The 28,000-nt window shown below is 40.8% G+C and overlaps 1 protein-coding gene across 1 annotated transcript; it reads left to right on the plus strand.

The window, feature by feature from the left end:
- The first annotated feature begins 1,300 nt into the window (after window positions 1–1,300).
- On the plus strand, window positions 1,301–27,997 carry NDP (norrin cystine knot growth factor NDP). Its single transcript, XM_050936746.1, has 3 exons — window positions 1,301–1,555; window positions 14,585–14,940; window positions 23,498–27,997. The coding sequence occupies exons 2-3, from the start codon at window positions 14,767–14,769 to the stop codon at window positions 23,723–23,725; spliced, it is 402 nt and encodes a 133-aa protein (XP_050792703.1). The 5' UTR covers window positions 1,301–1,555; window positions 14,585–14,766; the 3' UTR covers window positions 23,726–27,997.
- The last annotated feature ends 3 nt before the right edge of the window (window positions 27,998–28,000 follow it).

Genomic DNA, 28,000 nt, shown 5'->3' on the forward strand with positions numbered 1-28,000 from the left:
TTAATCATTCTTGTTGCTCTTCTCTGGACTCTCTCCAATTTCTCCACATCTTTCTTGAAATGCGGTGCCCAGAACTGGACACAATACTCCAGTTGAGGCCTAACCAGCGCAGAGTAAAGCGGAAGAATGACTTCTCGTGTCTTGTTTACAACACACCTGTTAATGCATCCCAGAACTTCCATCTGTTCTTTGATCTTCTACGACATAAGACTTTTAGCTAATAACAACATCCATCAAATCCCAACTTTTCTTTAATATTTGAACACTATCAGCTCAGGACTCCATCTATCTTATCGTCATTGATTCTGATCAGGTACATCTTGTGAATGGCTAGGTATGCTCTGGAATCACAGCCAAGATTATCAATTTATTTTTATTTAGCAAGATAGCTTTGTTGTTACTTGTGCATTGTTGTACTAATAATGGGGAACCTAACATTCTGTGGCAATGGAATGAAACATATATTGTAACTTAGGGGAAGGCAAGACAATGATTTCACAACTACTGAAATGAGTGTAACTAGACTAATTTATGATGCATTTGTTGTTTGTCATTTTTTCAGTAGTTTGGATCTGTCTTCATTCCCTGAGAGACTGAACAATTATGTTTGCATGTCTCAGACAGAAAGCCTAAACAAAATGGATTGAAGAATCATCATTTACCAAAGGTTATACTCTTCAGAAGAGGGTGAATAATGGAAAATAAAAAAAATGAAAATGTTTGTAATTTCAGAATTGTGGGGAAGATTATTTGCAGACACTGAACTTTAGATTGGTACACACACATATTTATGCTGGAAATATTTACCCACTCATTCAATCAGAGAACCGAAAAAACAGCATGTGACTTATCTGGCCAATTGCAGTAAGAACACACAGCTTGAATTCAGAATATCTGGAGTCAGTTTGTAGAGTTTTGTTATTTTTAAAAAAAAGGATAATGAATAAATCGAAGAAAATTCAGTTGTTTTGTCGGTATTTTTCAAACATAAACAGAGGCTTAAGTGGTCAAATTATTTATTGCAAATTATTTGCTCAGCTCTAATTATCTTACACCTCATGCTCACTGTATTGTCTCAGATACTGTACATTTATTTCGGAGTGAAGCAAATTCAGGACATTTACCTCATTCCCTTTTATGCCACAACAAGATAGCTCATGAATTTAAATGAAAAGAAGTGCATTTACTTCTCTTTCCTGGCTCTCCAATAAGAAGTCCCTGAATAGGCGAGCTTGGCTGGTGGTGTTTAGTGATTTCTCAGATAACAAGAGCTTCACATTTCTGTGGAATTCCCATTTGCCAGTGAGCTGCTGCTGCCGCTCGCCTGATTGATATATGACTGCAATGGCACTTTTCCATTTGACATTCTCTCTCCCTCTCTCTCTCTCCCTCTCTCTTTCTCTCAAACAACAGCCCTAACTTTTGTGTGTTGCAAATATAAAAGGCAAGCCATGTGACAGAGGGACAGAAGAACAAAAGCATTTGGAAGTAACAGGACCTCTCTTTCGCTCTCAGAAGAGTGTGAGGGAAGGAAGGAGCGGCACATTTTCCAAAGGTATGCACACAAATAAATGCTTACTCATATTTTGGGTATTACATGTACTTAAACTAAGCATTTAATTTATTTATTTGACAAATACATGTTCACCAGATAGCATGTTTAAAATAAAGTGTATTCATTTAAAAATGACTTCAGTTCTCCTACCTACATCATCTTATTATTATTTCCTTAATTACACGTCTGTCTGAGGATGTCTATGTGAAATCTCCGGGAAGAAAAACAGGCAGTGTACTGTGGTTCTGGATAAAACGATCAAATAAATTTCTTTTTGTAACTTTGCATTGATTCTCATTTGTTTAAATTTGGGAGGCATGGAGGCACTTGATTCTGTCCTGAATTAATAGAAAGAACTATAGTATCTCCAGGACTGTCTTTGTCCCATTACAATAGAGCTCCAAGCCTGCTAGTTTAAAATTGAACTGTTTACTTTTATTATTACTTATATATGCTGCTCTCTTGCCAGTTATCTGCTGGAGTGCTTAGAATAATTTGAAACAATCGGCAATATTTATTTCTAGCTTTGTGTGTCATGCTTTGCAGGAGCACTTTTAATTTGCACATTATTATTTAACCAAACTTCTGGGCAGCTTTGCCATGGATTGCATAGCACTGGTTATGGATTAGGATGGATTTAATGTATGTCATTTTTGATTGGCTAAAATCGACAAGGAAATCCACAGTGTTTGTCTTGGCTGTAGCACTGAGGGGTATATTTAGTAGTCAGTTTACCCCTTCAGCACAACAAATAATGCAATGTGGATGTGCGTTCGGCAGCTCGAACTGGAGGATGCTCAGCAGGGCACTGCTTTCGGTGACAATTTATGAGACCTCAAAACGCCTGCCAGGAGATATAAAGGCTCTTTCAGTACCCTGAAATCATGGTTTTGCGGCTGTGAACTGAATAATATATCACAGTACTGTATAACTGATGCCCACTGTAATGGATAAAGTCCAATCAGAACTTGATTAAAGAAAAAAGTCCCATGTAGCTGCTGAGATTCAGGTCAGTGCAAGAATCTTGGGAAGGTTGGAATCAGCGGATTAAATAGCAATAACCACAAAAAACACAATGGCATCCCATTTTCACTTTAATGATATGAATGAAATTACCTGGAATTGACGAAGCAGCCCTGGAAAGAAAGCTTGGGTGAGAAAAGTGTTTTACATGGAGGTGAATATTCATTTTGGAGGGAGAGAGACGTGGTCTGGCAGTTAGGACATGGGACATGGGGCCAGAATTCTAATCTCAGTTCTGAAGCTGATTTAAACTCTCTGCCTCAATTTTCTATAGGGTGACCAGATGTCCCGATTTTATAGGGACAGTCCTGATATTTGGAGCTTTTTCATATATTGGGTCCTATTACCCCCAATCCCCATCCCGATTTTTCACATTTGCTGTCTGGTCATCCTAATTTCCTGGTCTGTAAGAAAAGGCATAATAGTACATCCCTACTGTACCTACCTGAGAAGGTGAATTTATTAATATCTGTACTTCTTTTTAAAGATGAAGAGTGTCATATGGCTGCCAAAGATTATTAGCAATTTGTAGTAACTTTCAATGCAACCTGTCATAATTGGTGCACGCAAGGGTCAGTGTGTACTGGAACTAAAGAGCACATTTGAAGTGATAAATTAAAACAACACCAAGTACAAATTCACTTGATACCAGTGCTGCATCATGTAATGATTTCCTAATGGAAGCAGCCAGGATGCCTGTTAGGGTCAGTACATGTCGGTATAACAGATACTGTTCTGTTATTTGTCCTTATTTATAAGAACAACTTGTTTTCGTGGGATCTGCTTTTTTCATTGCTAGTAATACTCGCTTCTGCTCAGATTGTGAGACCCTGACTCATGCTAATGAGCAGCTATGGACATGAATAGCTCCATGGATTTCAATGAAACTACTTTTGTGAGTAACTGCTTACCAGCTTGAATCTGAGATTCACAATCTGGCCCATATGACATATACATTGACATTCTCTTGCTGGAATAATGAAATCTTACTTCCAGGATAAATATCTCATTGAGTATCTTTCAGATAAAACATAAAGGGGATTAAATAGATTTTGTTGCTACAAGTTTACATAATGAAAATGGAATTTTATTATTATGAAGCCAATTAACTATGGATGTCAGCCAGCTACTGTGCCACTCTTTTATGAGATCATTATTCAGATCATCGCCTACCAGTGCGGTTTCTTAGAATTCAGTTTTTTCACACACCACTCATTTTTAAACAGATGCATGTATGTAAATTACCCTTGCTTGGATAGCATAGCAATATCACCATTCACTATTTCCAGTACCGTTTGCTGTTTATAGCAGTAATTTTCCATTCAGCCATCTAAGCATGGTTAAGCTGCACAGTAGCAATCGGTCTAACCCAAATAGGTTCAGATGTGCCATAGGAGTCAATGAAATTGCCAGTTTATCCTTGCCTTCTACTTTGATTGGTGAGATTGCAACACCGTTCCTTCAGGTGGGAGGGATGTGAGGTACGCTCCATGACTCATTCAACAAGAAGTGCTCGTGTAGTCAACTCCATTCATTGTATCTCCTGAGATCTGACCAAATCACCTCTCTGACTTATCTGCTCTGAAAAGAATGAGGAAGTGAGAAACTCGAGGTTGTTCCTCAACCTGGATGTCCCTGACATAAGCTTGCAGTGTGGTGCTGTTGTTAAGTCATCAGGCCATTTATTTTTACAAAAATTATAGTAGATTTAAAAAGAAAACATATTTTTCAAATTGAATTGAATTGAAAGTCCCTGTGCCTCTAATACCTTGCACTTTGGCCATTTTCAGGAGATAATTGGCACTCTTGGTTTTAATATCAGAGGAATGATCATTCTGGATTGGACCACTGGCCCAGTTTATTGGATATTCTGTCTCTGACAGTGGCTGGAGCCATCTACTTCAAAGGAAGGTATCAAAAACTCCATAGTGGGCAGCTATGTAATAACCTGCCCACAGGGGGTTTCTTCCTAACTCCATCAGGAAGTTGGCTGGTTTATGCCCTAAGCATGAGGGTTTGTAATCCTTCCAAAAGTCTTTAAAAATTTTTATTATTGTAATGCTGGATGCTCACATTAGCTGTATAAATGTCCAATACTTTCTTGAACCCATCTTAGTTCTTGACCTCAATGATACCATGGGGACTTGAGTTCCACAGGCTGATTGTATGTTGTTTGTGTGTTGTAAGTGTATTTCCTTTTCATCAGTTTTAAATTTGCTGCCTTTCAATTTCATGGAATGTCCTCATGTTCTTGGCTCACTAGAGAGTTAATAGTAGTGCCCAATTCAACTGCTTTCTATCCTTTGTTATGTTGTTTACTGTTGTCTGGCTTTTCCACTGAATGCTTATTGCACTGTAACTCATGTTAATTCCTGGATAAAAGTTTGGATGCAATCAGATTAGCTCATTCACATGTCTTTCTGCAGATGACCAGATCGTCCTAATTTCCCACAATTCTGTACACGCATGTTGAGAGGTGCTGTCGTCTGCTCTGACTATGATCAGCTGTTATTTCCTTTTTATATGTGTCAGCGTGGAACATATTAAAATTTCTCAGTAATGGTATGTTTGGAATCCCTCTGATGCCCCATCTCTAACTTAGCAGAACAATAAAAGCAAGGTTGTAGTAAGCCTTTGAGCAGCTGGTAGTCTATATATTCCTTCTTTTTTCACATAATCTAATTCAAATAGAATTCGGGTAGCACTGGCACTACCACTTCTAAACACCATCAGCTCTCATCCTATTTACTGGATTTATACTGTGTGGTATATCTGACTAGAGTCCTCTTATATTGTAGGCAACAAAGTTTTTCTTCTTGTATCACACCATTTGTTTGCAGAGTACTTAGACCAGCTAATATAAAGGAAACACAGCTATGAGAAATTCCACAAGATCAATATTATTCTAGTAACTTTTCTTTACATCAATCATTGTTAAAGTTTCTGCTGCTAAGATTTGCATGCATATTATAACTGAGCTGTAAACCACTTTCGAGTGGCACTGTAGAGGCGATGTGGGTTATGCTGCCCTTTAAGACATATGAGATTAAGGATTGGAGTTAATGCTCCTGCTATGGCTTGGCAAAGGTTAAACATACCAGGACAGTGATACTTGCATCACTGTCATAGCAGTGGGGCTCAAATTGAGTGGGAACTGGACTGTTCCTCTTATTACAATGCATGTATTGCTATCATGAACCAAATCCTGCAGTTCGTAATCAGTTTTTTATTCACTTGGTCAAATTCTTCTGGACATCAATGGGAATTTTTCCAGAACAAGGACTGAGAGTATAAAAGAGTACAGGATTTGGTCCCTAACGTGTTAGGGAGAGGACAGAAGAAAAGGAGTTTCCGATGGCTGCTAATAACTGAAGCTCTCTCACAACCTAAAAACAAATAAATAAAATCAGATCTTACTTAACAGGCATCTAGCCTAATAAATACCATAGAATCAGAAATTCCCACCTCTTTGTAATGCTCCAAAATATACCGTACATATATTCTAATGCCTTCAAGCAGTGCTAGGTCTCAAGGCAACTTTTAACTCGGTCAATAGTATTTATTCATGACATTATTATTACTATTTATTAATTGTATTACCATCACACCTAGGACCCCTGGTCATGGACCAGGACCCCATCGTGAAAGGCATTGTACAAACATTATGTTGAGCTGTTAGACTAAAGTAGAGTCAACGATAGAAACTAAAGCCAAAGTCAAAGTTTGGATGTGAGTATTTTCACTAGGAGGACAGACACTTGTCTGAGTTATTGTGAAGAAGTGTATTCAGTGCAGAGCTACAATTCCCTATTAAAAAAAAATCAATCTTATGCACTGAGCTTCACTCATAAATGATGCTGTTCATTTGCTCTGTACAAGGTGTGAAAATGTATTCTTCCCTTTTCTTTTCCTCATTGCAGGAGCTGGATTACCCTTTACAAAACTGCCCCAAATTCATTCAAAATTAGAATAATGCAAGAATACAAGTTTAGTGCATCTCTATCAAAATCAGTACTTGCCTGAGGCTTTGCCACAAAGCTCGACTGGTGCTTGGGCTCTGATGGGAGGTATTGTACACAAGCTACTAGGGGAATCTATTTAAAGTCTCCTGGCAGCATGAAGGGAAAGGGTAAAAATACAACCCCTCTTTTGTCCACTGATGGTTTTCTTTGGGAGTATATTAAAAACCTTCCTACATTTCTGTCTGGATCTGTCCACTGGCAGTGTGCCAGGCAGCCCATAGTACCCACGTCTGGTCGCCATTTCAAGATGCAGTCATGAAGGACTGTATCTGTTTCCCACAGCAACTAAAGGATGGGCAATACTCCTGCAGACTTAAAAAGAATGCTATTCACCTGGTTCCAGAGCTATTCCCCTTAGTTTGGCCCACTTCATGCACTAGGCCCCAATCCTGTTAACACTTATGCTTTGTCTTTGGTCAGTAGTATTGTTAAACTCAATGGCACAGCTCCCGTTCATACAGTTACTTGTATGTGTATTTGCAGCACGGAGATCTTGTGCTATATTTGCTGCAAATACTGTTCACTTTTCCCTCACTCCTCTCAGTGTAATATGACATGCCACTAATGTTTCTAGTTCACTGGTATTTTGTACTGCAATATTAGACAAGCATATAAGCCTTGAATCAGAAAATGAAATTTGTGAGGTTTCTTTGAATGTTATGACAATAATTGAAAGTTTCTGAATCTTCAGCATTAGAGTCCATCATCCCATTTTTAAAGCCTAGCATTCTTCATTTGCTGTTTGGTAGGATGAAAATTATGGTACTGTCTCAGTACTGCTAAAAGATGCATTTTCTTTGCTAGAAGATCCAGAGATTTAAGTACTCTTTTAGCCCATTTACCTTTCTCCTGTCTTTATTTGTTCTTTCAAGCTCTTTTTTTCTCTGCTCTGGCTTTTCAGTTAGTGGTCTTTTCCTTATTGAGCCTCTGTGCCTTTTTCACTATTCCATTACACTGGTTTGCTGCTGGAGGCACTGAACTCAGACTGGTATAAGAGGCTGGAGACTGAGGCTCTCGGTGTCCCTCACTAGATTCCTAAAGATACTAAGATGGACTTTCAAAAATCACAGTGTTCAAAAGATTTTAATGTGTCTAACATTTTCATCACTCCAAAGCAAGGGGCTTTAAAAAGTATTTAAAAATGAGTAGCCTCTTTTCCTACAGTAGGTGATACTTAGCATGCTGGATCTGATTCTAAGGCAATTTCATACTACAAGGTGTTAAAATGGAAGTAAATGATTTACACCCAACATACGGCCCCTTTACATGACTAGGGCATTGTCAGTTGTCAAGTGGCCTTAATGCAAATGAGAATCAGGTCCACCAACTTCAATATATTAAAAACAATACCATAGTAGGAATGTTGAAAAGCAGACTACAGAGGAAAATGAAATCTGTTTACTAAAACTGGAGCAGGGGTAGTCACAGAGAGCAGAGTGGGCAGAAATCAGCAGATATGACCTTCACATTTGGGCAGTCTATGTGCATTATTTAAAGTAGTGATACTCAGACTGAGTCTTACAGGCTGAAAATGGATCTTTAATGTGTCTCCTGTAGCTCTTTGCAGCACATGATATTAAAGCAATGTGATTTAATTATTAACCAATCAGGATGGTTTTACTATGTTATTAACCAATTGTAGTTGATAGATACTTGGTCAATTATTTTGCTGCGAGAATTACATATATCTATATATATAGTAAATGAAACTATGAATTCATATTACTGTGGTTCTTTTGGGTAATGTTGATCACTAATTTGGCTCCTGAACCACTGAGGTCTGAGTATCGCTGATTGAAATGTTGTATACAATAGGTAAAATCCTTGCTCCATGCAATAAATGGCAAACCTCCCATTGACATCAATGAGGCCGGGATTTCAACCTAAATTTAACTTGGATTACCATGTGTCAGTGTGGGGGCCAGTTTCTCAGTTGATGTAAATGAGTATAGGCTTCGTGACATCAATGAAGAGATGCTGGTTTACACCCACAAGAATCTGGTCCCAAATGTTTAATTTAGTATTTGTACCATTTCAGGAAGGAGGAAAAAAACCTATTTCAGTTGTGAATGGAAATATTTTTTATACTGCGTCAGTTCTATATATTCACCTGTTTCAAGCTGAGTGTAGCATAGCTGATTTAAGCTGACCTCATTGGGCATTTTAAAATTTGACTACAACACAGGACAGGGGTTTTGAATGCACTGCTAGGATCACATCCCTGACCATATAGAGACTGGCAAGGCATAACAATTTGAAATGCAAAAATAAATAAATGGAAAGACCACATCATCTATTTATAGAACTAAAATAAACTCTCTGAGAGCAGGACTGGGCACAATATTTTAAAATATAAATGCATATCCATGCAAGCAGACATATGCAATGACTCTCACCTTAAGTGGATAACTACTGAAATAATAAACCTAGTAAGGGGGAAGTTCTGCTGCTGCTGCGCCCTTGTGGTGATGGAAGGGTCAAGTGCCGCAGTACAGTGGTGGGAGTAAGGCTATAGAGATGCTGCACTTGGGGACTCTGCAGCCCGTCACAAAGCTGCGTCCCCAGTAGCTGACTGTGGGAGCATACCGGGCAGGTTGGAGTGCAGAGTTGTGCAGGGGCATCTCTAAGTCTATCAGCGCATAGATCCACTAGCCGCAAATCCAGTTTATGAAGGCTTAGTGGGCCATGCCACAACTGGGGGCTAATTGATTGTAACAACAACTGTGGAAAGGGGTATGGTTATCCCATGCCCTGCTTCTGGATGGCAGGGGAGTCTATCCTCCCAACTTCTGTATAATTTCACTCTCCCTCCAATCTCAAGCCCATTTAACTGCTCTTTGCATGGGAACTGAGAATTTCATCCTAAAAGAATGAATTATGATGCAACTTGATAATTCCTATTTAACTGGCCTTTCTCTCTCTGAAATAATTATAGCTATATAAACTATATAATTATATAATGTAGACAGCCTAAATAGTTCCATATTCACCCAGATTTGGGGAGTTTATAACTTTCCGAAATTGTAATCTTTTTGCTGTAAACTTTTCCAGGGTTAATAAAGTTGCTCGAAAGTCGTTTAAAAAAAAATTTGACCAAAAATCACAGCAGCGTTTCTGAGTATAAGAACAGTGAAAATATATTCTTTATATAATAACAAAAATGTTATGACACTTTTTGTTTCTGTGTAGTATTGACACAACTCTGAGTAGTGTCTTGTCTTTTGCTGTGTACACAACAAACTCAAAATGAAAGAACCACATGATGGGATGATGGGATCAAAATAATTGTGTTTCCTAAATATACCCAAAATGCAAGGCCTCAATATGTATACAAACTGCTGCTCTGGCTGTGTTCTGCCAGCTTCTACAACTTGGAACACACTGGGTGCCACTAGAAGGCTCACAAACTCTTAAAAGGAATACTACCATATTCCTGTAATACTACAAGCAGGGAATTTAAATTTGGCAGGGAACTAGCCTTTATTGAGAAGTGCTTTTGACTGCTCCATTGGAAACTAGTTTTAATCAGATATTTTTCAGGTAAGAGTTCACGGCTTTAGTTTGTTTTTTAAAATATGTACTTCTACATACATCCAAATTAAAATGTAACCTCATCACATATTCCTATCTGACTATGATGTTATTTCATATAAGGTGAAATTTTGTGCTGTGCCTCTAAAAGACACAGCACAAAACTTATAGCTCAGGGTGGTTAAGCTACCCTTTCACCTGCCCACTTTTTCACCCTTTTGATCCTGGGCTGTTGTAGGGGTCAGCGGGGCCCTGGGAGTAACTTCGAGCTGGTTGAAATTTTTTGTGTGAAAAAAAAATTCTATTGAAAACTATGGTTTCAGTGAAAAAGAAATTTTCCAAGTGAGAATGTTGATTTTTGACAAAAAACAAAACAAAACAACCCAACAACAACCCTGATTTTTTTTTATCAGGAGAAGTAACGCATAGAATTCTGTTTTGAGTTGACATTTCAAAAGGAAAAAACCTGTGGATTTGAAATGAAAAATGTCATTTCCATATGTTGAACCATTTTGTCTCCATGTTTCCAAACTGCAACTGCTCAGAATTTTTCATCTTCTGAATTTTTTTTTATTTTGATTTTATCATTCTGATTTGGAAGAGAAACTCATTTCCAAACAGTGAAATGTCCCATGGGACACAAATTCCATTTTTTTAGTGTTAGAAAAATGTGTTATATAATTACATAGATGTATAAGAACTTATTTGCACATGCAATTATCATGATTCTACATACAATCATGGTACCTGTCGTTACAAATTTAGCTTTCTACCATGTATATATTCAGTAGAACACAATTTTCCAAAAATATAGGCTATGTTTCTATCTAAGATCTCTCTTCTGGCTATTTTTTTTTTTTTAATTCTCCCCTCTTGTTCCAGTGGAGCTATGTCTCCAGGATTTCCTTAAGATAGTTGCTCCCCTCTTATCACCTTATTAGAGCTATATTAATACAAACTGAGAGCTATATTAATGTTTTGTATGGATACTATGCTATGTTGGTACAAGGGATGTGTAGACCTCTTCTTCCTGTTCCCTGCCTATTCTGTCCCAGGACAGAAAGGTATGCACAGGTCCCAAAAAGGTGGGGAAGGGAACAGTTCCATGCAGGCTGCTAAATTTGGACACAGGAAGGCCTAGATCAGTGTATAGTGATGATTACAGGAAACTTCAGTTCTGAGTAATTGATGTCAGTGTGGACAATGTGGAGAGAGATTCTAAAATATCCTCTTATTAACAGATTTTTCTCCTTTCCTGTGTTTCCCCCTTTATTCCAATCTATTACTTTCCATGACACTGGCTAACATGAGTTGCATTTTCCTAGTTAGTCTTTGTGTCCTCCAGGTATCTCTTAAAAAAGAGGGAGATAGGCCTTCACACATCAAGTCAGGACTTTGTGTCTTAGCCATATCTATTAACTTCAACAGTCATGCCACTCCACATGCAAAGCAACGTGAAGACTGGGAAGGCAGCTAGTAGGTGGGAAATCTGTTAGGACACATATAGTGGAAATTGAGGCCCTCTAGCCATATATTTACTGGGGGTGCAAATGAGGGTGTGGGGTTAGAGGTGAATGTATTTGGCTGGAGAGGTAATTTCTGGGTTAGTAGTACTAGTTAATTATGTTGGAGAGAGAGACCTTTCCAAGAACAATATTTTGGCCAGCTTGGTTATGTTAGGTAAGCAGAGGGAGCTAAGAGGAAGAGTAAAAGACTGGGTGCCCTATTCTTTGTGAGAAATAATTAGACACAATGGCACCTTCCTGTTCTATGCAGGGATCAGCTCAATGTCTTGGATTTCTGTCATATATTGCTAAATTCTCAGCGAATGTTTCATTGACATCAGTAGGACAGTTCACAAACAAATCTGAATTCCTTAAGACTTTAGGGTTTTCAAGCTTTTACTTTGCTTGTACAATATCTCTTTTTCAATGTCAGTTCTCTTCAGCTGAAAAACATTTGCTTGGGAAATATCTCAAGGCAAGGGAAGGAGTTGGTGTCTGTAACATATACAAGTTTACATTAAAGTTATTCTTCCTTTTCTTTATCAACAAGTGAACATTGCCGTGAAAACAAAAAAGCATTTTTTCCTGACATCTAATACAAGAATAGCCTGACTAATATTTTTCATATTTTAGAATTACGCTTCTTTGTAGGTAGAGACTTCATGTGTCCAGGTTTAGCCTGAAGAACATTGGCTCCAAATTTGTATAAACTCTGGAACAGCTTACCACGGCTATGCAATAAAAACACATGTTATATTATCAAATGGGCAACAAGCTCTGTGAGAAATATTTTTTTTATCATGTCAACTATATCTGCTCAGAAAGTCCATCTATTTTAATGCTAATTACAGGCTTCCCTTGCTATCTAAATTATGTTTAGTCCAGAGGTGGGCAAACTACAGCCCATGGGTCACATCCGGCCTCCGGGACCATCCTGCCCGGCCCCTGAGCTCCTGGCCTGGGAGGCTTGTCCTTGGCCCCTCTCCTGCTGCCTCCCCTACTCCGCAGCCTCAGCTCGCTTGCTCTGCTGCCAGCGCAATGCTCTGGGCAGCAGGGCTGTGAGCTCCTGGGGCAGCGCAGCTGCAGATCCCGGCCTGACCCGGTCTCTGTGTTGCATGGTGGCAGCGTGGCCCGGCTCCAGCTGGATGGTGCGGCTGTAGCGCCGCCAGCCACCGGTGCTCCAGGCAGCGCAGTAAGGGGGCATAGAGTGGGGGGTTGGATAGAGGGCAGGGGAGTTTGGGGTGGTAGATGGGGTCAGGGTGGTCATGGGAGGAACAGGAGTTGAATGGGGGCAGAGGTCCGGGGGGGGGCAGTCAGGAATGAGAGGAGGTGTTGGATGGTGCGGGGGGGAGTCCAGGGGTGGTCAGCGGTCAGGGAACGGTGCTGTGTGGATGGGACAGGGATCCCAGGGGGAGGTGGGCGCATCAGGGAATAGGAGGGTTCAATGGGGCAGATGGGGGCGGGCAGGACATGACCCCTCCCTAACTGGCCCTCGGTACAATTTACGAAACCCGATGCAGCCCACAGGCCAAAAAGTTTGCCCGCCCCTGGTTTAGTCCAATAATTTACAGTTCCATCAGGTTATATCTGTAGTCAATATAAAATTAAATGGCCAGCTCAAGACTATTGGCTCCGTAACGGATCTTTCAAGAGATTGTGATGGAGAAATTTAGGAAAGTGTCATTCTTACCTTGTAAGAACGAAGCTCCAAACAGTTTTGATGGGGGTTCTGTGTTCTGTTGTCCAGGGGATTTCTCTCATTTTCCAATATGGACCAGAAATCCAGAGGACCACATGGCTGTCTCTGTGACTTCATCTGCAGATATGTATTTCCAGAGCATCGCTGGGATGTACTTGGAGGTTATGCAGTTTAATGTATTTTTCAGATCTTGTTCCTTAATTAATGATGAGGAGAGTGAAAATCAGGAAGTGCAACCTGATGAGCAAGCAAGTAAAAATTTTAAACCTTTCTGTGGGTGAATTTGGTGCTCATGAAAGTGAAGGTCTAAGACCACCAACCAGAGCCAGATATGTAGGTAGGGGCTCTGCAACCTTCTCTATTGGGTATGTCTACACTGCAATTAAAAACCTATGTCTGGCCCACGCCAGCTGGCTTGGGCTAAGGGGCTGTTTAATTGTGGTGTTAATGCTTGGGCTCAGGCTGGAGCATGGGCTCTGGGACCCTCCCCTCCTAGAGCCCTCAGCAGGGGAAGGTCCCAGGACCTGGGATCCACCCTGAGCCTGAACATCTACACCACAATTAAACAGCCCTTAGCCTGAGCCCTGTGAGCCAGAGTCAGCTGGCATGGGCCAGTCAGGAGGTTTTAATTGCAGTGTAGACATACCTTTAGGGCACACTGCTAATGTACCTCAGCTTTGACCCGCAATTCCCTTCCATTCCAGTCCCAGGCCTCTCTTGAATAAAGACTGACAGTTATGCCAAATTGTGTGATGGCTTGTTGATGTGGATGTATGATCACTAGAGACTGGGATGAGACCTCCAAATACATTTTCACACGCTACCTGAGCCAGAATTTCCATCTTTTAATGCAGAAGATAGTTTATTTTAGTTCCTTGAAATATGCCCTTTAGCATTTTAAGTGAAGGCAGGCTCTTTCATCTGCAGAAATTCTAAATTGTGTTACAAATCATCAGTACTAAAGTGAACCCACTGGAGACATTATAAAGTAAAAAGCGCTGGCATTATGGCACTTGTGATCATGGAAGTTAATATCATCATTATTAAAATGCTAGAGCAGTGCTTAAAGTAACAAGACCTTGACCTTCTCCTTCATAATCTCGTATACTGTACCTACAGTGAAAATGAGGTTCGCTCAGTGACAAATATTTTGGTTAACAGAAATCCCCTGAGCCTTATTTATGTCTGTTTTTATCTTGCAGGCTTTTTGGGGGGGTCAGGACTGTAATTTATGTTGTTTTTGTTCCAGCCATGTAGAAGATTCTTTGATGGATTACAACCTCAACAAAACGCCAGCTTAAAAAGAACAATGACAGCCAAGAGACTTAAACCAGGTTTTTCATCTTTCTTGAAAGGAACTGAGTCCCAGTATTTAGAGTTTTTTTAATACTCTACCTCCCTCTGCTGTTATTACTGAGAAGTTCTTCAGCAATGGGAAATCATGTACTAGCAGCTTCTATTTCCATGCTCTCCCTTCTTGCAATAATGGGAGACACGGACAGTAAAACGGACAGTTCGTTCATGATTGACTCAGACCCAGGTCGCTGTATGAGGCATCACTATGTTGATTCCATCAGTCATCCATTGTACAAGTGTAACTCAAAGGTAAGTACCTATTTAAAATAATGATACCAGGACTTTGTTATCAAGAATATTTCTGAAACCAGCTAATAGTTATTCTGATGAGAAATATCAGTACCAAAAAAACATAGAGCAGGAAGCTGAATGCTTATATCAGAGGTTTCGCGCTTTCTCAACAACATAGTATGTGAATTTGTGAACAATAGTTATCAGATTCATTTTTAAAGGAGCAAGATTAAAGCTGAGTTGCTTGTACAATGCTCCTAAGGTTGGAATCTCAGTTCACCTTTCAACTTTCTCCCTCAATGTTTAGGCTGACTCAGAGTGAATATTTGATTCCAAAGAAATGAGAAGAAATGGTGATATGTAAACAGGTACCTGAGCCACAGACTTCACATCCAGATCTGAATTGTCCCGTGGTGTTGGGACTGTACCTGGAAACTTCCTTGGGAGATCTCAAAGTGCTTTATCATGGAAGGCAGCATCATTATCCCCATTTTATAGATTGGGAAACTGAGGCACGGAGCAATGACGTGACTTTCCCAAAGTCACACAGCAGGCTGCTAGCGCAGCCAGGAGTAGAATCCAGGTCTCTTGAGTCCATGTCCAGTACACTGACCACTAGCTAACACTGCTTAGGATTTTGATACAACCCATTATAGGGAGGGGTCTAGCTGTGAAGGTCAAATCATCACAATCCAAACTTCCTATAAACTCAAATCCAGTTTTGGTTTGGGCCAAGCTCAGTTAATATGGGTCGCATAAGACATGCACTTTGACTGGCTAGGCTTGAGGTAAAGAATTAAGCTATACAAAAGTAATGAAAAAGAGTCTGAAAAACTTCTCAACATGTTTTACTATTTAATTTCTAGTGATTTTTCACCTGTCAATTTTGCTTTTCTACCGTATTTCGGCTGGATCACTGGGGAGGGATGGCTCAGTGGTTTGAGCATTGGCTTGCTAAACCCAGTTTTATCCTTGAGGGGGCCACTTAGGAATCTGGGGCAAAAATCAGTACTTGGTCCTGCTAGTGAAGGCAGAGGGCTGGATTCAATGACCTTTCAAGGTACCTCCCAGCTCTAGGAGATAGGTATATCGCCTATTATTATTATTTTTACTTTTGGCTTGAGCTGTTTTGCATTTGCTCGTGTTTCTATCTTTCATTTGAAATTTCAAGCTTGGAAAACTTTGAGCCAAAGTGTTATATTAGCCCCTGTAAATAGTCTACAGTAACTTCTGACATGAATTACAAGGGAGGCAAGAAGGAAGACATAGAGTGAAAGAACCATTACTGATCCCTTTCTCCCTCTCTTAATTTCCTTTGAAGAAGTTAGACCAGTGTGCATTCAAACATGTGGTCAATGGTCTGGCCATTAGAACTCTGTGAGTAACTGATTTTTTGGATTCATTGACTGAACCAAAACATTGGGACTAGAGGGAGGGGAATAATTGTGCCAAAAGAAATGTTTCATTGTGTTTTTGAGGTTTTTAAACCTTTTTTTGAAAAATAAAATAGCCGTAAAATTCAAAACAAAAAGTCATTTTGAATAAAACAATTGAAACATCAAGTTGAAAATGTCAGTGTTTAATTTTTTCAGAATTGTTGTTCATTTTTCAGCTGAAACAAGTTAGCGAATTACACACAAACTCACAAATGTTTAGTTTGACCCAGATTTGCATTTTTTGGCAAAAAAAATTGTCCAAAAATTTTCACCCACCTCTGCTGACCACTCAGCTCTCTGTTGGCTGCTGGAATGGCCTCCTCCGCTCCGCAGATCAACAAAAGAGAACAGTGAATGCCAGTGCTGTGTAGGTGCCCTTCAAGCTCTCCTCTGTGAGTTCCCATAAACGCCCATAGTTGCTAATGAATAACAAAGGGTTGCTCTGTTAGGGCTGCCAGAAATACAAAGTGCAGTTCAAGTTACAAACAAAAGATGATAAACACAACAGGTCCCAACTCAGCCTGTACGGCAAGTCAGCACAGGAATACAAAGGTGGGGCTCCCCAGGTCTAGCGCTGGGGATATTCAGATCAGGCTATCCTTCTCCTGAAGGCAATCACATGCTGGCCTGCAGATCCCCCAGACAGAGTCTAGTACTTTCATCAGGCCTGTCCCCGTGTCTCCTATCCATCAGCCACAGCTTCTGTTCCCTCACAGCCAGGCTGTCAGCCCTTCAGCACCTAAAATGCCCAGCCTTAGCCATAGCTCCCAGGCTGCTGCTCCTGCCTACTGGTGCTGCTCACTCACAGCCTTTAGTTCCCTCCTGAGCCATGTCCTCTCTGGCAGTACTTCCCTTTCCTGTGCTGCAGGGATTATGGAGCCCACTGGGAATTAACACAATTGCCAGTAAGGAGCCAGCAGTTTTCATTATATTATTGTTTGGGTGTCTCTCTTTGCTGTGCCCTTACCCTGTGGGCATCCTGGATTGGAATGTATGAGTTTCATAATGTTGCCAACTTTTGCAATTTTATCATGAGTCTTGCAATATTTGATGTTTTTCTTAATCCCCAATCTTGGAGATGAGAGACTGCATGAAAATCTCCACTTTCACTTAAAAGCAAAAATTTCTAGTCCTCCAGGTGGCAGAGAAAAGCCAATGTGAAGTGAGTATACTGTAAAGACTCAGAAATCTGAAGGCAAATTAAAAAAAAATCATGATTTTTAAGCCAATGGCATGATTTCTTTGGGAGGAGGTGGGGCTGTGACTCATGATTTTTCAATTTTTGAGGTTGGCAATACTGATTTCAGTCCAAGATCTTGCAAAATTTCTCTTATTTCTCTGATTGTAAATGGAATGTGTTAACTCTAAATCCATAGGTATACCAGCCCTTTTTATTGGGTTTATGGTCATTGGGATGATGTAGTACTGCTTTCTTCTGGCATCATTAATAGATTTATTATTTAACTATTAATAGAGTTGGGGGGACTATTTTGGTATTAAAAGGTTTTCTGATGAAAAATTAGTCTTCAAAAACAGAACTTCTTGTGGAACAATTGGTGACATCTTTGAAATTTTTCATTTTGCAGAAGCTTCCGTGACATCTTAATCTATTTTTAATCAAAATTTTGTTTGAAATCTGTAAGTTCCATAATAATTTTGGAAATGGTTTTGTTAAACATTTGAGTTTAAAAGTTTCTATAAAAATATTGTGAGAACTTTCATATAAACTGGAAAGTGGGTCCATTTCAAACCCTGCAAAATGGAAAAAAATTGAAAATTTCCTATGGAACAGTTTTTCAACCAGCTCATATTGTTAAGATCTTGTAGATCCAGGACATTGCTACTGTGAGAGTGACTATTCTGAAGCTACCATACACTGCTAGCACAATATTAGATTCCCTTATTCAGTTTGGCCTCAGAATCTGTCTTAAAATATAGTCTGATAAAATATTAATTTGAAATATAGAAGCATGGAATGTTCTTTATATATAGTGTAGAAACACTGAGTTTCTGTTATATTATCTGTGTGTTTTTTGTGTGTTGTTGCCCCTTGTACTGTTTTTTTGTAGAACACAGACTGATAATCTATTTCAGCTATAAATTTGTGTCCTTTTTTCTGTGATGGATTTGTTCCACTGCACACCCACTTTTCTATACAGTTCTGCTAATCGGCCTATTTCCTGATCTGTGTTATTCCTGCTCCTGCATCATAAAATCATCAAAATTAGAGATGGAAAATCTCTATTAGGTTTTCTTGTCCATTCTGGGATAAAGAAGATTATGCCCTAAAATATATCAAGTGCTTTGTTTTCGCCTTCGAGGCTGCCAATTGGGTCCACTTGGAAGGTGTTTCTGTGACATTTAATATGTCCATTGAATGCAATTTGGTTGATCAAATCCCATTCACTTGTGACCTCAACTGGAAGTTGAACACAGGCCTCAGGACTGAGAAGCTAACATAGTAGTACACTACATACAGTATGTAGAAGAGACACCAAGAAGAAACACTAGAAGGTAAAGCAAAGCATTTGTTTCAGCTCATAATGAATTGAATTCCCTGACCAGTCTTAGATTCCATCTTACCTCTGCCACCAAGACTCATTGGACCCTAAGGCACTGAATCCCCAATGTCTCTTGAATCAGTGCCTCTTGAATTACATTGCTGTCATAAGGCACTCTTTCTGGATGCGCCAAAAGAGTGCTGCAAGTGACATCTGAGAATGATGAGGCCAGGCTGGATAGAGACATACTGTAAGAAGAGTTTTTAGTATATGTTTAAGATAATAGTGGTAGTGGAAAAAGATCCCATGAGATTTGCAGTAATTCCAGCTTGATGCCAGGCCAGAAGTACTACAGATATAAAATTAGGACAGCATGTCCACTTTCAGCATGTCCACTTTCAGACCCAGCCAGTCACGGGAAATGTGCAAATGAGAAATACTACCACTAATAAAAGCTTGAATTCCCAAAAGGATATGGTTTGAGTTAGGGAAAAGCTCTAGGCCCATTTGTAATTATCTCTGAATGTGTTATAGGAACTACTCCCACTCCTTTACCCAACCTTCAGAATAGTTGGGTCCTGCTGACTGTAAATTAGGGTGGGCTTTTTGCTTAGCTGATTCAATCCCAGTACAGAGGAGCAATCATGGTCCTCTCTATCATTCCTGTATTGCATTAGAAAGGCGGTACTGTACTTCCTAGGGTGACCAGACATCCTGTTTTTAAAGGGACAGTCTTGTATTTAAGCCCTCCTGCAGGTGTCCTGACTTTTTCTGAAAAACTGGGAAATTGTCCCGTATTTTCTGTCTCCTGTCCCCAATCAGTACTACTAACCAGATCCCGGCTCACCAACCGCCTGTCCACCAGCGGAGTTGGGGGGTGGTCCAGTGGACATCGATGGGGGTGGGTATGCAAGGCTGGTGGCGGGGCAAAGATGCAGCGCGAAGGGATGGCCCTCTCCCCCTGCTGGTCCATCAGTGCAGTACCTCTGTGTGCCAGTTTTTGGCCAGCTGGGCCCTGCCTCATCCCGTTTCTGGCCAGCACTGACTGCGTGCTGTGAGCTGTGGTGGCTGGTGAGTGCAGGCAGGCACCAGGTAGCAGCCATTTACGTGTTGCCTCTGCTGCCCACCCATTGGCCCTTTATGTGCTTCCCTTCTCACTGTCCTCTCCCTGCTTTGCCTCTTCACCCCCACCCAGCCCTGCTGCTCCTTCATACCCTCCCACTCTGGCGGGGCACATCCCACTCCCAGCCCCCATTTAGAGCACTCAGCTTACTGACACCCTGGCCGGCAGGCTCCTTCCTTCCCCCACTGCCTCTAGCTGGGCTGGCACCCCAGGAAAGCCCAAGATCCTCTGCCCTAGAGCTCTGGCCAGGAGGAGCCGAGCCCTGCATGGACCAAAACCCCACACAGCGCTGGCATGGGAAAGCCTCTGCACCCCTCAGCTAAGCTCTGGAGTGGTGGTGGTGGTGGGGGAGCAATTTCCAGCCTGTTCATGTCCCAAACCTGCAGGCTCCACAGCAGCCCCTGGGGCAGGAGTTTAGCACCTCACACCCCACCCCCACCCTGGGTCCTGCCCCCAGGGAGCGCAGGGCTGTGCCATTCCCTAGGCCCCCTCCCCTGCTGAGCCACTTCTCTGGCCAGGTTCCTTAAAGCCCCTGCAGTCAGATTCCCTGGGCCCTGGTGCATAATACAGCCTTAGGGCTTTACCCCTTCCTGCCCACACTGCCGCTGGAGGCGGCTGGGTTATGTTGGTGGCCAGCAGCAGCCTGGAGGTGTTAGCTGCCCTTTGACACTGTGAAAGCAGGAAGGGACAAGCTGCTTCCAGACACACAGAGGGTGAGGGTGGGGGGATGGTGGGGGGAAGAGATGAGCTCTGCAAAGATACATGCTAGGTCATCCCTTCCCCCTGCCCCTCCTTCCCTGCAGCTGGAAGCAGCTCCTATCCCTTCCCTCCTGCACAGTGCTGAAAGGCTGCTGCTGGCCATGCTCAGATATGAACCCTAGCAGAAATCTGGGGGAAGCGGGGGGCATATGACCCTGCATGCCCACCACGTGTTGCCTCAGGAAGACATGGCACCAGGTACCAGGAGAGGCGGGTCCGTTCAGGGGGCTTAGCCATGCATGGACCGCAGAGAGTACCAGGCAGGGAGGGTCGGGTTGGTCGATCACCGCCCCCCCCGCCAAGTGAGAGAGGTGTATAAGAGTGTGTGTGTGTCTCCTCTCCCCTTGTGTATGTGTGGGGGTAGGTGTGTGTGTGTGTGTCAGTCACCCCTCCCAACGGGGAACTCTAAAACCTTAAAGGTAAGAAGGTAAATAAAAAGAATCCAACTACCCTGTATTTCTTTTTAACAGGCTCAGTCAACTTGATGTTAATTTGAATGTTTGTACTGCATAGTTCTGATTGGTTGCCATTGAACTCACTTGAATATGAGTAATTTTACTTGGTGTCCCGTGTTCAGCACAGGGAAATATGGTCACCCTAGTACTTCTGGAATAGCATGACTATATGACATGTACATGGTTTTGTAGGGGAGGAGGAGAACTCACAATTGGATATTGGGTTGTAAAATACCCATACATTTCTACTATATATACACACACTTACTCTATTAGTGCACTATGCCATCATAGCATTACTAATTATTTAATGGAGGAATCTCTATTTCACTATTGTATACATTGCAATAAACAGCTGCTGCAATTGATAACATGGCAAAGCAAAGCTTTTAAAGTACATGCTATTTCCTGCTCATTTGCACACCTGCCAAAATATACGGGTGATGTTTGGGATTTATGAGGAGGAAGTTAAGTTACAGGTTAGTCCAGGAGTTTAAAAGGCCATCTAAATGTGAATTTTGACTACTTTTTTTCCCTACAAAGTTTATGATTCCCATGATGCAGTGCCACTCTTAAAGTTTACATTGTAACTAATAAATAGAGGCTGTAAGGAAAAAACATAGGCTTTCTAGTGCATGGTAATTTTTTAAAACTATCTTCCCATTGATACCTGAGCAAAATTTTGCAATTATATGATCTTCAAAGAATGTGATGCTTTGTTTTAGAATCACTATGTTAAATTTATTAGACTAACTAAACAACTACAATGCAGTTTTATTGCAAAAAAGTGTCTTTGTTGTGGAAGACTAGTGTCAGCTCTGAATAGATTTCTTGCTGGCACATAAAAAATTCTGCTTTGCAGTGGTGTAATATTTATCCTGTCCCCAGTTCAGTTCCCCAGTTCCATTGTTTTCTGCTGCTTCTGGCGACACCTGCAGGTTTAGGCAGAGAGTAGTGAGATTAACGTTGTTTTTTTTTTAGGACAGTGGAGCCAAAAATGTATAAACATTCCAGTGCTAAGAACACTATCATTTGCAGATATTCTTCACCACATGGTAACGTATCCCATGATGGATCATGTAACATTTCAGCCGAAATGCTTTTCTATTAATCTTTGAAAAAGAATTCTTGCAATCAGATAAAAGACATAGTGGCACAATTTGGCATTCTCAGGATTCTGGGGGAAAAATTAAAGTTAAAATGTTAATTGAAGAAGATTCAGAAAAAGAGCAACAAGAATGAATAAGTAATTGGAAAATATGCCTCAGGGAACTCAATCTATTTAGTATCAAAGAGAATATTAGGGAGTGATTTTATTGCAATCTATAAAAACCTACGTGGGAAACAGATATTTGATAACAGAAGGCTCTTCAGTCTAGCAGAGAAAGGTATAACACAGTCTGGTGGCTGGAAATTGGAGCTGGACAAAGGTGGGAATTTTGGGGAAGTTCAATGGCTTGTGTTACACAGGTGATCAGACTAGATGATCACAGTGGTCCCTTCTGGACTTGGAATCTATGAATCTGTCTTGGCTAACTAAAGTTTGCTGATCTAGTAGGCATAGCAAATTACCAGCAGTAAAATCATGTTGGTTGGCCATGGTGTAGCTTTGAAGTTGTTAAATACTGACTGTGTCTAAATGAACTGTTAGCTACTGTGGTTTGAAATAACTCTTAGCTTGAGTTAGCTAACATGGTTTTAAAAAGCACCCTCTTTTTTGTCCTTTAGACAGGGCCTAACACAGTTTCTACTCTTCTCCACAGCTGGACAGCAAATTGTTTGGAAGGGAAATAAATGGGTAATCACCATGGAAGCTCTTTAGTTCTTTCCAGGTCTGTAACATGTCTTCATCTATTCACAATTAATTCAGTGGAAGAAGAGACAGACCAGTGGGCCTTTAATATTGTTAGGAAAAGTCAGTGAAAAGCTTTCAAACCCAACAAAGAGTTTATATTGGTTTATATTTTCATTACATTATATCTTCATTACATTATATTGATTTACCTCTTTAAGGTGATCCTTGCAAAGAAAAGATCTAGAAACTTACTTTAAAAAATAAGAAAGTTGAGATTCTTCTTTATAAAACTTAATATTGAACAATCTGGACTGGGCCCAATCCATTATTACTGTTATGCATCATACTAGACAGTTAAGAGCCACTGCCATGTGTTTCCCAGTTAATCCTGAGACACTTAAATTCAATTACATTTGAATGACCTCCATGTCTGTGTTCCTTGGCCACCCACTTACACAGATGGGGTGTGTGTATGTTTCCTAACCCTTCTCTGTTCTATCTTGCAGATGGTGCTGCTGGCTCGTTGCGAGGGACGCTGCAGTCAGACATCACGCTCTGAGCCGATGGTCTCCTTCAGCACAGTCCTAAAACAACCATTCCGTTCTACCTGCCACTGTTGCCGGCCCCAGACCTCCAAGCTGAAAGCAATGAGGTTGCGCTGCTCAGGTGGCATGAGGCTCACTGCTACCTACCGCTACATCCTGTCCTGCCATTGTGAAGAGTGCAACTCCTAGTGGGGACACCAGCTGCAATGAGAACAGGCGGGACACTGCTCCCAGAAAACAACCCCAGCCACTGAGAACTCACCAGCACGCTATTAAAGTATTCCTACTACCAGGGCTCATCAAGCTGGATTGGATTTGAGAGGTAGAAAATGAAAGACACTGAGACCCTGGATTGTGCTGATTGTGAAAACAAAGACATCCATCTGCTAGTCTGTGCTGAAGACAAAACCCTGGAGACATGAACCTTTTTTTCCCCCTGAAAGGATACTTTGGGGGTATATTTTCAGGCTCAGCCTCTCTTCTGCTTTGAATAAGGACTGATGGGAGTTTTATTTTTTTTGCCGGTGAACAATAAAGACACACAGAGAGAACAACAAGGGTCCGTCTGCTGGAGATACTATATTCTACAAGAGTTGACATTGGGAAGCAGGATGGCTCCATTCCTGCATATGACTGCTTATTGTGTCATTTTATTATATTGCCCTTCAGAATGAACTGGGTTGATGGTAAGGGATATATGTTACTTGATCTGGCAGACAAGTTCTGGACTATGTTAACTGTGGTTTAGCTGAAATTACAAATAAATAATAGAAAAGTGAACTGGATAGCGAACGAGGCATGGGAATTGTCCAGCTCTAAATGGTTCAAATGATTATTTGTAGTCGATTGCATCACAGCTTGGTGTCTGAGTGACATTTAGAAAGAAAAAAGTCATGCAGTTCATTCTTTCTCCTTTAATATCCTGGGGGTGATCATTATAGGCAGACTGTAGCTGTCACAAAATGCACTAATGAAAAACTAGAAACTAAGCACCAGTTTACAATTTAAAAATGGAGCCTCTTAAACAGAATCTCTTCTTAAACTGGGCTGGTCTCAGGAGGAACAGATCCCAGAGCTGCCAGAATAATAATAATATGTAGGAATACTTTTTATCCATAGATCTCAAAGTACTTTATCCAAAGTGAGTAAGTATCATATCCCTGTTTTAAAGATAAAGAATCTGAGGCACAAGGGAGGTAATTGATCTGCCTACAACAAGGCCGTGGCAGAGCCTGAATCCCAGTTGTGTACTAATTATTGGATCATGCTGCTTCTCTGCAAGGGAGGTTCTGACCACCAGTTGCCTTCCCCTCTAGGACCACTATTGTACAAGGAAAAAGGCCTAGCTCATGAGTTACAGAGGTTGCCTGGCATGCAAACAGAGGTGATGTGGGGGGCGGGGAGGGGTCGGGTCACATGGCCCCCCAATTTGCTGCTTGGCTTGTACTGAGCATGCTTACATGGACTGAGCATGATCAGTAACATATGCTGAAGCCTCTGCCCTCAATGTACACCTCCCGCACCCCTCCCCACTATTGGAAGGCCGTTGTCTCTGCAAAGTTTCAAAAAACGGTGCCCCTAAGTGGTAGATTACTTTATTTGTAGTTAAAGCTGGCTCTGCTCTTAAACAATTAGCTTTTGGGAGGGTCAGTTGAACAATAAATACCTATAGCCTTCCACAAGGCGGAAACTATGTAAATTTATTTGGATCTTGGCTCCTATTAATGGCGATATACTGAGTAGGACAGTCAGCCTGCTACAGAATCTCTTCCCTGCACCCAGATCAACCTAAACAGGTGTTCCATGTGAGACAGTCAAAGCCAAAGAAGCAGAGAGCTCATGGAAGCTTCTTTCATGGCTCATAATACCAGATTCAGTCCAGCTTCAAATCAGCACTGACACCCAGCTGGAATATGGCTAAAGTCCAATAGTTACTCCAGCAGTAATCTGAATGTCATTGCACAATGATGAATAGGAGGGGCAGAGGTTGGGGTTGGGAGTGGGTAGTCAAATCCAGAATGCAGCCCATCTGTTGTATGCCATCTAATCTGTCTTGAACAATTCTATATATAGCAACCAGGCTTTTGAGTTACATCACAGGGAATCCATTGAGCATGCTCAAGGAGTCCCCAACGTCTTTCTCTAATATAAAGAAACAGATTAAGTGGCCTGAAAGTGGGAAGTGAGCATTTCCATGGCTTATATATGCATTACTGTGGTCGACCACGCAGAGCCAATGTCCTTGACCATTACTGCCCCAGGAGTACTGTGGGAAGTAGCGACAAGTGGCAGGCATATACTCAGCTGAATTATGGAGCAGGATATAAATCAATAAAAGTAGAAAATGACTGGGGCCAAATGTACACAGACACTTATAGATATTAGTGATAGATAGGTGGTATAGACTGAAAAGGATAGCCCCTGTCTGCTGGAGAGTATCTTGTCATTGATGGCCAGTTTTAAATAAGAACTCTTAAAGCTGTGGATGAAGAGTGAATCAAATTGTTTTGAGCTATGTAGCTCATAGTCAAATGCCAAGACCATGACTGAAGGACCACGATGAGATCATTGGACATGATTCATTATTTCATTCTGATGTTAATTCTTTTCATATCCGATGAATGGTTTGAACATGACAGATAGGTGTGTGTACTGAGCATTATCACTTAACTAGTTTGTACAAGACCCTCACCCCCAACCAAAGGAACATTTTTGTGTGTCTTTTTGTCTGTCCAAACTTCATTATCTAAAATTCTTCATTATCCACAACAGGATCGTGTCTCCATATTAATTATATAGAAAATTCCCCTGATTATCTGAACCATTAATAATCTAAAATTATAGTGCCCTAATACATTTTCAGTTTTATCTTTAATAACTACATACTATTACCTCAAAATATACAAAGTATCCTGTACTTAGGATAGAGAATTCTGCATGAGCTGAAGTCATGTTATTTAGTTATCAAAGGTATTGGAAACATTTTAAGGGTAACTGCTGGTATTCAGTGTCTCGCCCCTTTTCCCCACCACATGACATCAAGGGGCAGAGCCTTAGCTCCACTGAAGTCACTAGGGCGCTGACAATTTACACAGGCTAAGAATCTGCTGCTTGAAGCTTTTACTGTACAGTAGCCAATGTCTCAAGCTAGACAGGACTGGATTGATGAATAATACCAAATTGAAAAACTCATTGGTTTTGCTGTTGCTCTCCCTCTCTTTGGTAAGAAGAGAGGTGGGATTTAAAGAAAGACTTTCACACCAGAGCCAACTTAGAAAAAAGAGAATATTTATAGTGAGAGAAAAACTTGGGATACATTTATTCCTGTGTCCCTTTTCCATCACAATGCAAGAGCTATTATTGTGACAATAGGTCTCCTAGAAGATATTTGTGTTTTAACAAAAGCTTTCTCTCACACCCAAGATTCCTTCTCCTTCTCTTGATCCTACAGTGACGTCATCTCCTTGTAACCTCAAAATCTGTTGCCAGGCAAATAATTATGATGTCACTTCAACTTGTTTTTACTTAATTATAGGGTCAAATAAATATAATAGAATTGGGACATGAAGGTGTCAACCCTATTTGCAAACAAGTTGAATTGGTAAATAACAGACTCTGAGCCAAATCTTTAAGTTCTGACTTGGTTTTTGCTTAGCCCTTCCTCAGGTAAAACTTGTATTGACTTCAGAAGATAAGGACTGAAGGCCTAGTTTTCATGTAGCATGGGAATTGTCCAGCCCTAGACAGTTGAAATGATTACTAGTAGTGGACTTCATGACAACTCAGTGGCTGAATGATGTTTAGAAAGAAAAAGGTCATGCAGTTCATTTTTCCTCCTCTAACATCCCTGGAGGTATCACTACAGCCAGACCGTAGCTGTTACTAAATGAATGTCTAAAATTTAGCCCCTAAATCCATATTTTGACATCTACATATCCATTTTAGGCAACTAAACAAAGTACATACATCTTCAGTTATGTGCAACAATATGGATTCAAGTGCCCCATGTAGAACAACCATCTTTGAAAACAAAGGACCACAGGATTTGACTCATTGTGAGAGAAAATATGAAAATTAAATAACTTTGTTTCCTTAGCATGAGATTGTACTTGATACATATCTGATATGTTCTGAAGGTTTGACTACACTCTAAGTTCCTTTGTAATAATGTTGTTCCTTGAGAACAGAAAGGGATAATTGTCTAGATAATTTTGAGGAGCGGGTTCTTTGCCATAATGTCCTCTCCTCAGCATCTGAATGTGTGTGTCTGTGTGGTTTTTCTTTTTCCACTGAGGTTCACCCTTCCTGAAGAAGGATCCTGCCCTTTCTTCCTTTCGCTCCATAATGTTCCTAATGTGTGGGCCACAAAATCAGAACCCCAATAATCTCTTCTGTATCCACATCTCCCATGGTGTAGTACACAGCATCATGCTACCCAATTAGTTTACTTTTTAAAATGATTTA

This window comes from Gopherus flavomarginatus, chromosome 1 (genome assembly GCF_025201925.1).
Source record: "Gopherus flavomarginatus isolate rGopFla2 chromosome 1, rGopFla2.mat.asm, whole genome shotgun sequence".
NCBI lineage: Eukaryota > Metazoa > Chordata > Testudines > Testudinidae > Gopherus > Gopherus flavomarginatus.

Bases quoted from the DNA above. Each gene is read 5' to 3' on its own strand.
- NDP (XM_050936746.1), top strand. From the start codon at position 14,767: ATGGGAAATCATGTACTAGCAGCTTCTATTTCCATGCTCTCCCTTCTT. The intron at 14,941-23,497 runs GTAAGTACCTAT...TCTATCTTGCAG, and splicing joins TGTACAAGTGTAACTCAAAG to ATGGTGCTGCTGGCTCGTTG.